Source organism: Aricia agestis, chromosome 8 (assembly GCF_905147365.1).
Source record: "Aricia agestis chromosome 8, ilAriAges1.1, whole genome shotgun sequence".
In the NCBI taxonomy this organism is placed as follows: domain Eukaryota; kingdom Metazoa; phylum Arthropoda; class Insecta; order Lepidoptera; family Lycaenidae; genus Aricia; species Aricia agestis.
In genome coordinates, this window is record NC_056413.1 from 220,136 (window position 1) to 232,352 (window position 12,217).

Genomic DNA, 12,217 nt, shown 5'->3' on the forward strand with positions numbered 1-12,217 from the left:
TTACGAGAACCAAAAAAGTTTGTTTACGAGTATGATTACTACATAGAGGTAAGTATTAAAAGAAAACGACTCGAATATATATTTACTAATAAATCACTTTATTAAATTGTACTTTGTCTTACATTATATTTACAGACGTGAGGCGGCGCGGGCGGGACCGAGGGAGGGGGACTCACAATATACATTTACAACTAAATATTATGTACTCTAACTTATATAATAATTCGTCTACACAGAGAGGTTCGCCCGCAGCGCGCCGGCAGGCGGGGGCGAGCCGACCCAGCCGTGCCGAGCACCCCGACCACGCCACTGATTGCGGTGCACGGTCAATTTATATTTCAAAATATTGGATAAAACAAAGCACTTGAATAGTAATAAAAGTTACAGCGTAAATCTATGCGAGGCCAGCCCGTCTTTGCCTGGCACGTTGAAAATTCAAGTGACAGACAAAATAAGAAAATATTTACCTTTTGGTACTTTAGTTCAATTCAATTCAATTAAAGTAAGTGGATACAATACAATAATAATATTTTGGGCTGTTACATTATAACGATACCAAACAAGTTGAACGTAGGCGGCGCGGCGCGCGGCGGGCATTGAGCGAATTGGATATACTTAAAAGGTACACTAACATAACTCTAAAATAATATTTTGCAACACCACGGAAAAGAATATATTTGTTCAACTAACTGTATTCAGATCTTCAATATTTAAAATAATTTATAGTTAAAAAGAACAAATATGCAACAATAGTATTGATAACATAATCTAATGATATCAAATATTACTTCAAAATATTATTTTTGTAAAACGAGATATGATAAAAAATATTATTATTTAAATTATTCACAAGGAGTTATTCACACATAAAAACATAACGATTTCCCAGGTGTTACGGCGTCATTTTCTCGGGTGTTCGCGGCTTCTCGCCGACTCCCGACCTCAGCCCCACCCCCCCCCCCCCCCCCGCCCCACCACACACACTATATTATGCTCATTAGTAATTAAATAAACTAGCAGTAATTACACATTAGTAGTTGGTTCATACTTTGGTCGAGTGCCATATTTTTATCTTTACAAAACGTTACATCTTTTGATCAATACGTTAGCGATGTAAAACAGAGCGAGTCTCGTACTCACTCCGATTATATTCGACATCATCTGTACCTACACGTTTTCGTCGTACTTTGGTACTTAAATTAATAGAAACATATACTAAAAATCTTCTAGGGCGAGACGTCGCAAAAGCTCGCTCGCTCGCGCGGAATGTACGCAGAAGTCATGGAGTTTAATAGGTACAATATACATCCAAAATATAATATAGTCTCTACATAAAATTAATATAATATATAATAATTAACATAATATTATGTATATGCATCTACATCTTCTAGCTCTACGAAATATAGGAGCCCCGTTGCGGTTCGCGCGGCAGAGTCTCAACGTTCTGATAGTTATAACTCGCGTGGGCCGCCACGGACCCCGGCGAACGCACCTCTACTTAACTAAGGGACTGAGATTCTGTTTATCATGGAGGAGTCCCGCGGCGGGGCGGGCGGGGGCGCTCAGCTGCCCAGCGACACGACGGTGGGGCGGTCGAGGCGCGCCGCCTGCTCCGCGGCGCGCCGGTACTCGCCGTCGCCGTAGAAGGCGAGCGCCTGCGCGTGCGCGTGCGACATGTCCTGCGTGTGCGCGTGCGCGTGCGCCTGCGCGAGGCTCTGCGAGTGCGCCGGCGCCGGTGAGCCCTTCTCCAGCTTGACGGTGTGGGGCTGGGGCGCGGCCGCGTGCGACTGCACGTAGTAGCCGATCGGCGACCGGACGCCCGACGCCTCCACTGGAAAATATAATAGGGCGATGAGTTTATTAATCATGATGAATTCAAATATTATAATACTGGTTACTACGTGTCATGTGCCATAATAGTGATGTTATACTCACGTAGGTTCTCGAGCTTGACGTTGCGGCCCATGTGCGGCAGCGGACTCTTGGCGATGGCGTGGCTGGTCTTGCTGACGCCGCGGTCGGACTTCATGCCGTTCTTTGGTTTCCGTTTCCTCGTCTGAAATGCCAGTAAATGGTTCTATTAGAAAACGATTAAGGATAGCAGGGAGTTCATTGTATCTTTCTTATTTCAAAGGAGGACTTCAATAATAGTCTGAATTTCCGTTAAAAAATTTACCTTTTCTTCGAGCTTCAAAAGTTTTTACCAAATATACATAGGTCATAGGCGTGTACCTGTATAGAGTCCTTCTTCATGGCGAGCGGTCTGTTGATGCTGTGCAGCTTGTAGTACAGGCCGCAGGCGTTGCAGACGGTCTCGCCGTGCGCGTTGCGGCGCCACAGCGACGTCGTCGAGGTCTGGCAGTTGCTGCACATCACGCCCGGCCGCTTCGGCCCGCCCGCCTGCGCACACACCTGGTTAGCGCGAGCTCGCGTGAAGAGGGGGGACAAGCAACGGGCTCCCGAGAACTAGGAGTTTAAAATATTTCATGTTGTCAATTATCATGAGTATGTATTTGTATCATGGTACCAATGTTATATAGAGTTTTAGATCCGTAAATTGAGTTTTGTTTATGGTTTCGATTTTTACGTGGCTTCTCGATAGTTTCTTATAAAGGAGTAGGTCAAAGCGCAATATAACATTTGTACCGTTCGACGTATTCAAATATAAACTTAGGTTACGTTCTCGGGAGTAAAGCGGGGGTTAGTGGTAATACGGATGGATGTCTGTTAGCGGATGGTTAGCGAGCCGTGAGCGGGAGTAACATGGCGGGTCGAGGAGCGGGACGCGGGGCCCGGGGTGCGGGGTGCGGGGCTGACGTACCCCTTTCTTCTGTTTGTTGTAGTCGGGAGGGGTGTTGGCGGCGAGCGCGGGCGTGGCGGGGAGCGCGGAGCCGACGCCGCCATACAGGAAGCCCTTGTAGATATCCGCGCCCGGCGGCGCCCCCTCGGCCACTGCAACAACACGACGCTCGTCACGAGACGGGTATAGGACGGCCCGAGGCGGACGCTAGCGGGCGCGGATCGCTGGGCGGGGGCAGGGGGTAGAGCGCGCGGGGGGTGGGGGTGAGGGGCGAGCTGAGTGCGTACGTCGGGCGCGGCCGGGGGGAGCGCGTGCCGCTGACGTACCAGCCGCCGCTGCTGCTTGAGCGGCCGGTTCATGCCGTTCATCTTGTTGTAGAGGCCGCAGGCGTTGCACAGGTAGTGGCCGGTGCCGTCGCGCCGCCACAGCGGGGTCGTTATGGCGCCGCAGTTGACGCACTCGCGCACCTCCACAAAGTCCTCGACTGCGCAACACACCGTTAGCTCGTCTGCCCTGCCCGATCCGACCCGGCCCGGAGCGTCCGCGCCGTCCGCGCCGTCCGTGCCGCGAGCACATCACGCCTACGTCATCGTCCGTCACCCGTCACACTCGTGGCCTTGACAGTGACCGTGCGTTGTCAGCTATTAGCGGATTTGCAGAGTGCACGAAAAACAAGGTCGCGCGTGCGCACACGCCAGTGCCGCGTCAGCATAATGGATTTCAAAGCTTAACGTACTACATTAAAATACTCACAATACACTCTTTAATCGATAGACAATTTTCTGTTAATTTCGTATTTACTGCCGCCCTCGAAGCCGAATATTAAATTTTACTTAGCTGTAATTAAATGAAAATTTTAAAGTTAACGTATGGGGATTTTGTCAAAATTTTCATTTAATTACAGTTAAAAAATTACTATGCGTCTCGGAGTGCGGCAGTTTCTCACGTTTACCTTAAATGTCTTGTTTTACTATTACCTACAACGACGACTAAATCGAAAGTCGGGTCAATTCAGACCGCAACGCGACGAGGCGAGGCCAGGCGCGGCGCGGCATGAATTTGTATAGATTTGACGACATGCCAATCTGTCAATTCAGTACAAATCTAGAAAAGCGCGCGTCGCGCGTACGCGTCGCGTTGCGGTCTGAATGTGACATCTAAACATGGAACGTGTCTCGTGACTCCAAAGGATTTGTATTATAATTTGTAATTAAGGCACTCGGGGAATCGAGACGGTAGCGGTCATTGACTCCCTGTCCAAAAAGTTGTTATTTTCTATGTAATACAATAAAGTGTCAGATGTTCCTAGTCTAAGGGCGATATCGTATTTTACATACTCGATGTGAACTGAATATGAAGCATATATTCGAGCTCATACAAACTTGGAGATTATCATTCTAAAATCTAAGAGTTACCAAGAGGTTATCCGATGAATCTGTAATAATCTGTGTCTTTATAAGAGGTCTTTTTTTTCTCAAATATTCTAAATTCAGTGCGAGCGTTTTTCTTAAGACTAAAAAGGACAATGACCGCTACCGCCATGTTTCCCCGAGTACAGTATAATAACAATGATTAACGATTATTATAAATCAAATTTTAAATAACCATTTTTCCATTTAAGTACAAAAGCACGCATTACAAATCATACTGCCGTGTCAGCTCGACTATATTTAGCGCGCCGTTAGTCACTGCGGGTCATAGTGCAGTGAGTCGGTCCGATTCGACACTAAAAACTATCGCCGAACAAAAAATCGCTTATCGCTGGTGCTAGTTATAGGACAGTATTAAGTAAAGGATGCTGCGATAACACCCACACGTACGCCGTATACGTACACGAGCACACGCACACGGACACACTATTTTTTGTAGGGGTCACCCGCGATAGCCCTGACATAACTCCATGCGAGATAGTGTAATCAAAACACGCCGATAAACGCCGATAAGCATCATCATTGTCTTCTCGCGGTTTCTCGCTCTCGAGTGCCACTTAAACCGTCGTCATTCTGCGGCTCGACACTCATGTTTTTTCTGCGGGTGGTACTTTTGTGTGGTTTCAAGTAAAGGTTTACACCACGCAGGTCCCCGTTGAGAGATTTGTGTGAATCTCGAGTAGGGAACTCGGTCCTGAGTCCTGACATCTGTTTTTGTTCCTGCAGAATTTGGTGCGGATATGGCACATTAAAATACTCGTTAACAACTTAACATTTTACTGCCTGAGTTAATGACCTAATTTAATGCCCATTCCATTGTTCTAGTTTATTTTGTAATGTTTTGTTTTATTTAAGAAACCTTCAATATTTTTTATTTTGTTTAATTTAAGCCCGAATGGGACAGGGCGATAGTCAATCTCGAAAGGCTCTATGGTGTTTACAAACAGGGTCGGTCAACAGCGCAGCGGGTACGTCTGTTTGCGAAGGTCGCGCCGGGCCCGCCGCCCGAGGCCCGACGGACCGTATACGGCGGTCAGGCACGTGCCCGCAAACAACACGTCCGGCGCAGGCGCTTCGAAAAGGTTAAAGATTCTAAAAGATAAAGAGACCTAGTTGACTTAATAGCTATGCCTTTTTTGATCACGATATCCATAACCCGAAACATAAGCATTTAGGGATAGCTTATTGATAGCATTAGATTGCGAGGTATTTTTTTTCCTGACAGACTATAATATTAGACTATAATATTACACGAGAGGAGAGAAACATTTAAATCATTATGGGACACTGGTCAGTGTCGTCATGTGGGGTCTGGTGTCATCGGACCATTAGTGTGGCCGCACATGGCCCGCGGTAACCGTACACCGCCGAGTCTGCACCGCACTGTCAGTCGTCACACTCAACTGATATTGATATTTATTTTCTCTGATAAAGAGTCATTACCATATCAATTATAGAAAAGTGATCAATGATTTTGAGTATTTTGTGGCGTGACGGCCCTTGCATTGAAATCTGCACGCTATCATCGCTATTAACGTTATCAAGCGATGTGAGGCTGATTCTAGCAGAGACTGGAGCCTTACAAACAGGCGGCGCAAAAGTGTTCACAAAGTAATAAGTTCTTTGGTTGTTATTAAACCAAATGCAATGCTCAGTCTGTGAGTCTCGACAACAGGAAACCGTCGGAAAATAGACTAAGAAATATCGTCAGAGGAAGTAGCCCTTAGCTGCTGCTATGGAGCAGCACGGCGTACCATCTTGGAGTTGGACAGTGAACATTCTAGAACAAAGAGATGAGTCACGGCGACCCCGGGGGAAAGTCACGTCCGCGCCACGTGGTCACGTCGCTTCCGTGTTACACGATACTCGCGTTTGTACGACCAAAACGGAGAGCAATTATTATTCATTTAATTAGATTATTAGCTGCAGTTTAATTATATTTAAGTCTTGTAGTTGACCGCTAAATTTCTTAACGTGCCGAAAATGCTTAAAATATCATAACGAAGTGAATACTCCTTACTTCAAAATAAATTAATTTCCAAATTAGAGATTGGCCCAACAATCCGAGATGAGAAATAAAACAACCGCCAAATAGTATAATAGTTATGATGAAATGATCAATAATGACACTTGGAACCAACGCTATTAACAGTCTATTAATAGTTAAAATATAACTGTTATAAATAATTGTCGCAGTTACGATGAACAGTTATCATTAACTGGCTCGCATTACCACCCAAATGCACTTATGAGTAATTCATATATATTGGGTTTGTATTAATAATAGTAATAACGTGTGAGATTAGATAATAACCGAAACGTAATTTTTAAATGTTGGTGATCAAGTGTATCTCCTTGCAGTACTCCGATAACCCAAAGCTAAACAAACCGTTGAACGAATTTTGTTATCCCAACATGCAAAATCCCCAGAAAACGGGTGGATTTAGCTGTAATATACGTATAATATAGAGAAGGCATTCAATTTTGTTAAACGAGACGTGACGTACGCGTAATGTGCTCGAATTTTACTCTTAAACTTAAGGTGTCAATATAATACATAGTATAATAAGACGAGGGAATTTTATCACCTGTAAAATTTGTACGTACTAAAAAAATTAGAACAATAATTTTTCAAATATGTATGTCATGGTAAATAATATAAGAACAAATATATTATTATACTTTGCCCACAGTAGAAACACAGAAGAGCTAATCAAGGTTGTAAGTTATAAACTATAAATACCTAGTTAAACTGAATATAGACAGGGGCAATCGCTTACTTTATATGGCTAGGAATCTTTATCTAAGGGTTACTGTGTACAATTTGCTAAGACTAAGAGCTCAAGATCTAAATAATCTTTATCTGGTAAAGAGCAGACTGTTCAAGCTAGACTGCAATGCAGGAAAGAGTAAGGGTCTGTTTCACCACCTCCTGATAAGTGACGAATAAGCTATCCACCAATTAACTTGACAGATCAAGTATAGAGAATCTGTCAAAAAAGTTGTGAATAGCCTTATTCTGCACTTTATCAGAAAGTCGTCAAAGTCAAAGTCAAAAATTTTTTCAAACACTTTCTGAACGTTGATGCTACTGGGGCCTACCACCGGTGGTGAAACAGGCTCTAAGTATTTTTCTTTGTAAGATATGTAAGTATTAGAGACGTGTTGGTAATGAAAGTACTCACAAGCTGAGAGGCTGGCGGCCGCGGAATACTGCGTCCGGCGGTTGTCCAGCACCGCGCCCACTCCGCTCCACATACTCTGAAACACACGCCCCACAGGTCAGACAAATACAAAATATAGCCTACGGCTAAATTAAAGTCAAAAGATTACATAAGTAATATATTTAAAGAAAAGTCAGAAAACATCCTCAAGGTATTGCTGACGTTTCGGTTTTGGCCCGCGGTGGGTACTAATCACCATCGCCACTCATCACCGCTATCTAAATGTGCCGATAACGCGAACGTTTAAGGGTTAACATTTTTCTCATTGTTGGCTATCCGGGCAGTCGTGTCATCGTGAGCATGTTGCACATATTTTGTTGTTTTGACTCATTTTAGATGACTCATTGGAATAGTTTTAATGTAAAACTATATTTGCTCTCTTGCTTCTTCGAGAATAAATATCACTTATCAGGTAAATTTTCTGTATAAATAATGGTGTCAAATGTCTAGACTCTAGGGAACTCTTTCCACGGGTGTCAGTCCCGCCACGCTTCGGTACAGCCGCTATCAGTACCCGCACCGTACCCCCAGCTGCCAGCTGGCTTCCCGACATGTACAATATGAATGGAAACTCTTGTTCACTAATTACACCTGGTCATCAAGAAAATGTTAAAAGTGTTGTGAGTTCACTTTTAAATAAATCTTTACCATCATTTTCCAAGGAAAGACATAGAAAACGATTTTTTAGTAGGTACACCTTCGACTAAGACTAAAAGCTCCTTTACCTGTTGCTCATAAGCATTAGTGGTGATGGCGGGGGATCCGTACACCGTGCCGGGGCGGCTGGTGGAGGCGAAGGCGCCGGTGAAGCGGCCGAAGGGGGGCAGCGCACCCCCCGCGCCCGCCTCACCCCCCGCACCCCCCGCCTCGCCCTCCGCGTACTCCTCCACTGTGGCGTAGCTCGGTGAGGTGCCTGCAGAGAACAGTATCATTTTTAACACAACTGCCGAGCATTTACTAGTTGCCATAAATAGAGCTCGTAAGCTAAATAACTAAGTCATAATTTGATACATCAGATGCTGAAACTAATGATACTGCTAAAACTTAAAAGTACTGAACAATTAAACCGTACAGAGTCTCTTTTTAGATCCATAAGAAACAAGTTAATGTAATTTTTAAAGTAATGTTAAAAGTGGTATCACATATTGAAATATTATGAAAAAACAAGGTTTAGGCCGCGTTTTTACTGGAGAAGAGCTAAGCTGCGTTGCGAGGAATGTGTTTTTCAAACACCAATAGAATCGTTGCGTTGAGTGTGGTCACGCAAATGAAGTATTTCTATTGGTTCTTAACAACGCATTCCTCGCAATACAGCTTAGCTCAGCTCTGGTGGAAACGCAGCCTTATGCAAGGTACCTGCACTGGAGGTCCATAACTGCGTCTGCTGCAGCTCCGGGGCGGGGAAGTAGGGCGAGCCGGCGCCGGAGTACGCCCGGGAGTATATCGCGCCGCCGGCACTGTGGACACATCGACATCATCATTCACATTGTTTCCTACTTCAGTATTACCGCCATCAACAATCTTCGTATTACAAACCACAAAATTTTGTTATCACATAAGGACATAATATTGGGTAGAAAAGGGGAAAATATTACAGTCTAGACTCTAGCTAGTCCAACAGTTTATTTACTAACAATGGTAAGACTGTATAGAAGTTACTTGAAAAAATTTACGTCTGTATGAACTGAATAGTTGAAAAGTTTGCTCTTTGTTTTGTGAGACTTCCATGATTATTATAGAGTACATTAGGTACATTAAACATGATTAAACGGACTCGCAGTTAATATTCCGTCGTACGTCAGTAAAATTAACTATTACTGTGTTGTAGCGTGTCTCTGTTGTACATGTAGACTACATTTAAAATTAGTCACTAATTCAACAGTATAAAGTTCAGCAATGATTTCATTTCATCGTCTCGCGGCTGCGTATGATTCTGTGATTGTGTGTTATGTATGCATGTGTGCACGTGTGTTTGCGTATGTGTGAGAGTGTGTGGGCGCTTATCGGTGACAACCACAGGAACCGCGACCGCCGATGTATAATTAGCCAGGAACACGTTTAGGGAAAATTATGCGACGAACTCAATACAGCTATTATGTTAATGATACAATCGTCCATATTTGAAATAAATTAAAAGATCTAATAAAGCGAGCATAGATGTAACACGAATGTTTTTATACAAGCTATAGTTAAGAGAATATTAGCACTGAGCACAGACGTATAACTCATAAATTATTCTGAGAAACCTATTTACGATTTAACTGTGACAGCCACAGAACGACTCACAAACAACAATGAACTCGTTCGCTTGACAACGAATAGTAAACCAATTAAACGAGAAAGTTAAACTGATAACGTTAATTACTGACATTACAGCAGACGCTCGAAAATAACAAGAGATAAGCTATCGCCTATCGGACACGAATTACACATTATATGAATTTAGAAGCCGGTGCAAGATAACTCTATATTAACCACAGATTTAACACATTTGCATGAAGATAATATTTATTTATGTAATAGATAATTTTGCAAGAAAATAAGAAGCAGCACTTAGAAACGTGAAGAAATATAAAGAAAGTGAATATTTTCAAGTACATAGGGCAGTATTTTTTTCGAGATTGAGGCTAAAATAAATAATAATTATTTTAATGAATCGACTTGCAAATCTTCTTTATCAGTCATGAAAATAAAAAAAAACAAGACAATAATAAATGAAGCAAGATATAAAACCATAACTATAGCCAACGTACAATCTCTCCCAACTTTGGACAGAACGTGCCAAAGCTTTTGATGCGTCAGTATGTTACTTCCTCCTCCCTTATGTGGACAGTCTAAAGGTGTACGCTTCGACAATTACGGACTTAGACACTCCTGCGGAAAACATAGCCTACTTTGAATAATGACTAATGCTGACGAACTAATTGCAGCAAAGTTTATGAGCGTCGTTGAAGTGAACATACTTAGAATAATAATTTATGAAAATGAAATTTTAGGAGCTAGGTCTCTAGCTTAAGAATGGGTCTCTTTGAATGAATGAAATGAAATGATATTTATTTGGATAAAATATGGTTGCTAGAGATGTTACATTTCGGTAGATCGCATATTTTGTCGTAGTTGACGACGTCCAAATAATATTATAATCACAATTATAATAACTAAGTAGTAAAGTTATTGACACATTTTTTTGGCTGGCAAATTATAAGTAATTATATCATTCATTAGTCATAAATCATAATAATTATTAGTAAAAGTTGTAATTTCTAATTTCTTGTTACAAGTCAAAATTAAGTTAAAAAATATAATGTCAAAATATTCTAATATGGACCTCATATTTTTAAGCCCTTGCTGGTAGTTCCTCGTGGCATTGTTCAGAATTCTGTCTTCGCTAGCTAATTCGTCAATTTCATGGCGTGCCGTACTGGTAGCTGTGACCTCAATGCATTGCGGTGGCAAGTGGAACGGCTCGGCTAATGGTTCGTAACGTCTCGGAAGTGCTGCCTTATCGCTGCACCCCCGCCCCCCGCACTGCGCCGCCGCCCGCTCGCGCCCTCAACCCGCTTGCCGTCGCCGAGGCAACTGCCTTCAACGGCAATATAATGCATTTTCATAAGGATGGATAAGCAGTATGACTCTTTTCATAAATTAATAATATTGTAAACTTTTGCAGTATGTTTAATTGCTTAGAATTTAGATGTTTTCCATCGACATTCAGCTTAAAATTCATTGATACATGGTTTTTATTTTTATTGGGAACCAAAGTATCAAAAGCTCCCGTAGAGTTCCCTGACCTACATCCATGAGACGGCGGCGGCGCTATCGGCCGTAGTACTACGAGATGATAAGATTAAAGCCCACTCGGAATAATTACAAGTTTATCTTATCGCTAATATTTACATGTATCACTGAAACTGCGAGCTGAGATAACTTGCAGATTAGCGGCTACCGGCGACCTGCCACGGCCGCCCGCCACCCTGTCTAACTCATGCGGTTTTGTTAGGTGCATTAAGCAATTCTTTAATTTCTTTTATTTTAGAATATTAAGTAGCTAGTTCATTAAGTTGTCTGGGCCTGTATTGTATATGTATTTACTTGGCTCTAGCAAATTTATATTTAAGAATGTCTAATTTTTTAATTATAGGATGCTTGTAGCCTACAATGCAAATGATATCCATATTAAATTTTAACTATGTACGTCTAAAATGTACACCAAATTATGAATGTTCCAAAATATGAATGTCGCCAGGATAAGCATTGTAAATTGTAATCATCAGGTGACGGTTACGGACGACTTATCAAATAAACAAATACCGTACAATATGGGACTTGCAATACGACACTGGATGGTCACGGTTCCGGGACACTGGGTGTTCCCGACATGTCAACATAATGAGCCGCTAATGACGATGTCATACGGGCAGCGGGCACGCGCTGGCCGCCGGCCGCGCGCACGTGCTCGCCCCGCTCTCGGCCCACGGCCCGTGGCCGCCGGAAGTGGGACCGAGCAGACCAGCGTTATTTGCACGAGCGCAGGCCTATACAAATAACTCATTTGAGACACTTAACTTGTCACTCGACGCTCACAAAAAACAAATCTCTGAGGGCCCTCAAAACGTGTAAAATAGCGCGTTAGAGCGGCCACAAAAACGGGCGCAAACAGCCTAGCGCCACACCTGCGCAAGCGCACCCATCCACACTGCGGCGTATTATAGGCCTTACTTCATCTTCTCGTTTAATGATCTTTATTTTTATTTGTTCGT

General features: G+C 43.0%; 1 protein-coding gene across 5 annotated transcripts in view; it reads right to left on the reverse strand.

The window, feature by feature from the left end:
- Positions 1–963: 963 nt before the first annotated feature.
- LOC121729995 (transcription factor GATA-5-like) overlaps positions 964–12,217 on the reverse strand; it is a 38,083-nt gene continuing 26,829 nt past the window's right edge. For 2 of the 5 annotated variants that reach the window (XM_042118786.1, XM_042118785.1), the window contains exons 3-9: positions 8,814–8,914; positions 8,183–8,370; positions 7,419–7,494; positions 3,091–3,287; positions 2,236–2,403; positions 1,939–2,059; positions 1,483–1,834 (exon numbers count right to left, since the gene is read on the reverse strand). In XM_042118786.1, the coding sequence (XP_041974720.1) occupies positions 1,566–1,834; positions 1,939–2,059; positions 2,236–2,403; positions 3,091–3,287; positions 7,419–7,494; positions 8,183–8,370; positions 8,814–8,914 (1,120 nt within the window). In that variant the 3' untranslated portion in view covers positions 1,483–1,565. Of the gene's footprint in view, positions 1,835–1,938; positions 2,060–2,235; positions 2,404–2,824; positions 2,956–3,090; positions 3,288–7,418; positions 7,495–8,182; positions 8,371–8,813; positions 8,915–12,217 lie in introns of all 5 variants that reach the window. The other 3 variants (XM_042118787.1, XM_042118788.1, XM_042118789.1) reach the window with 3 other exon arrangements.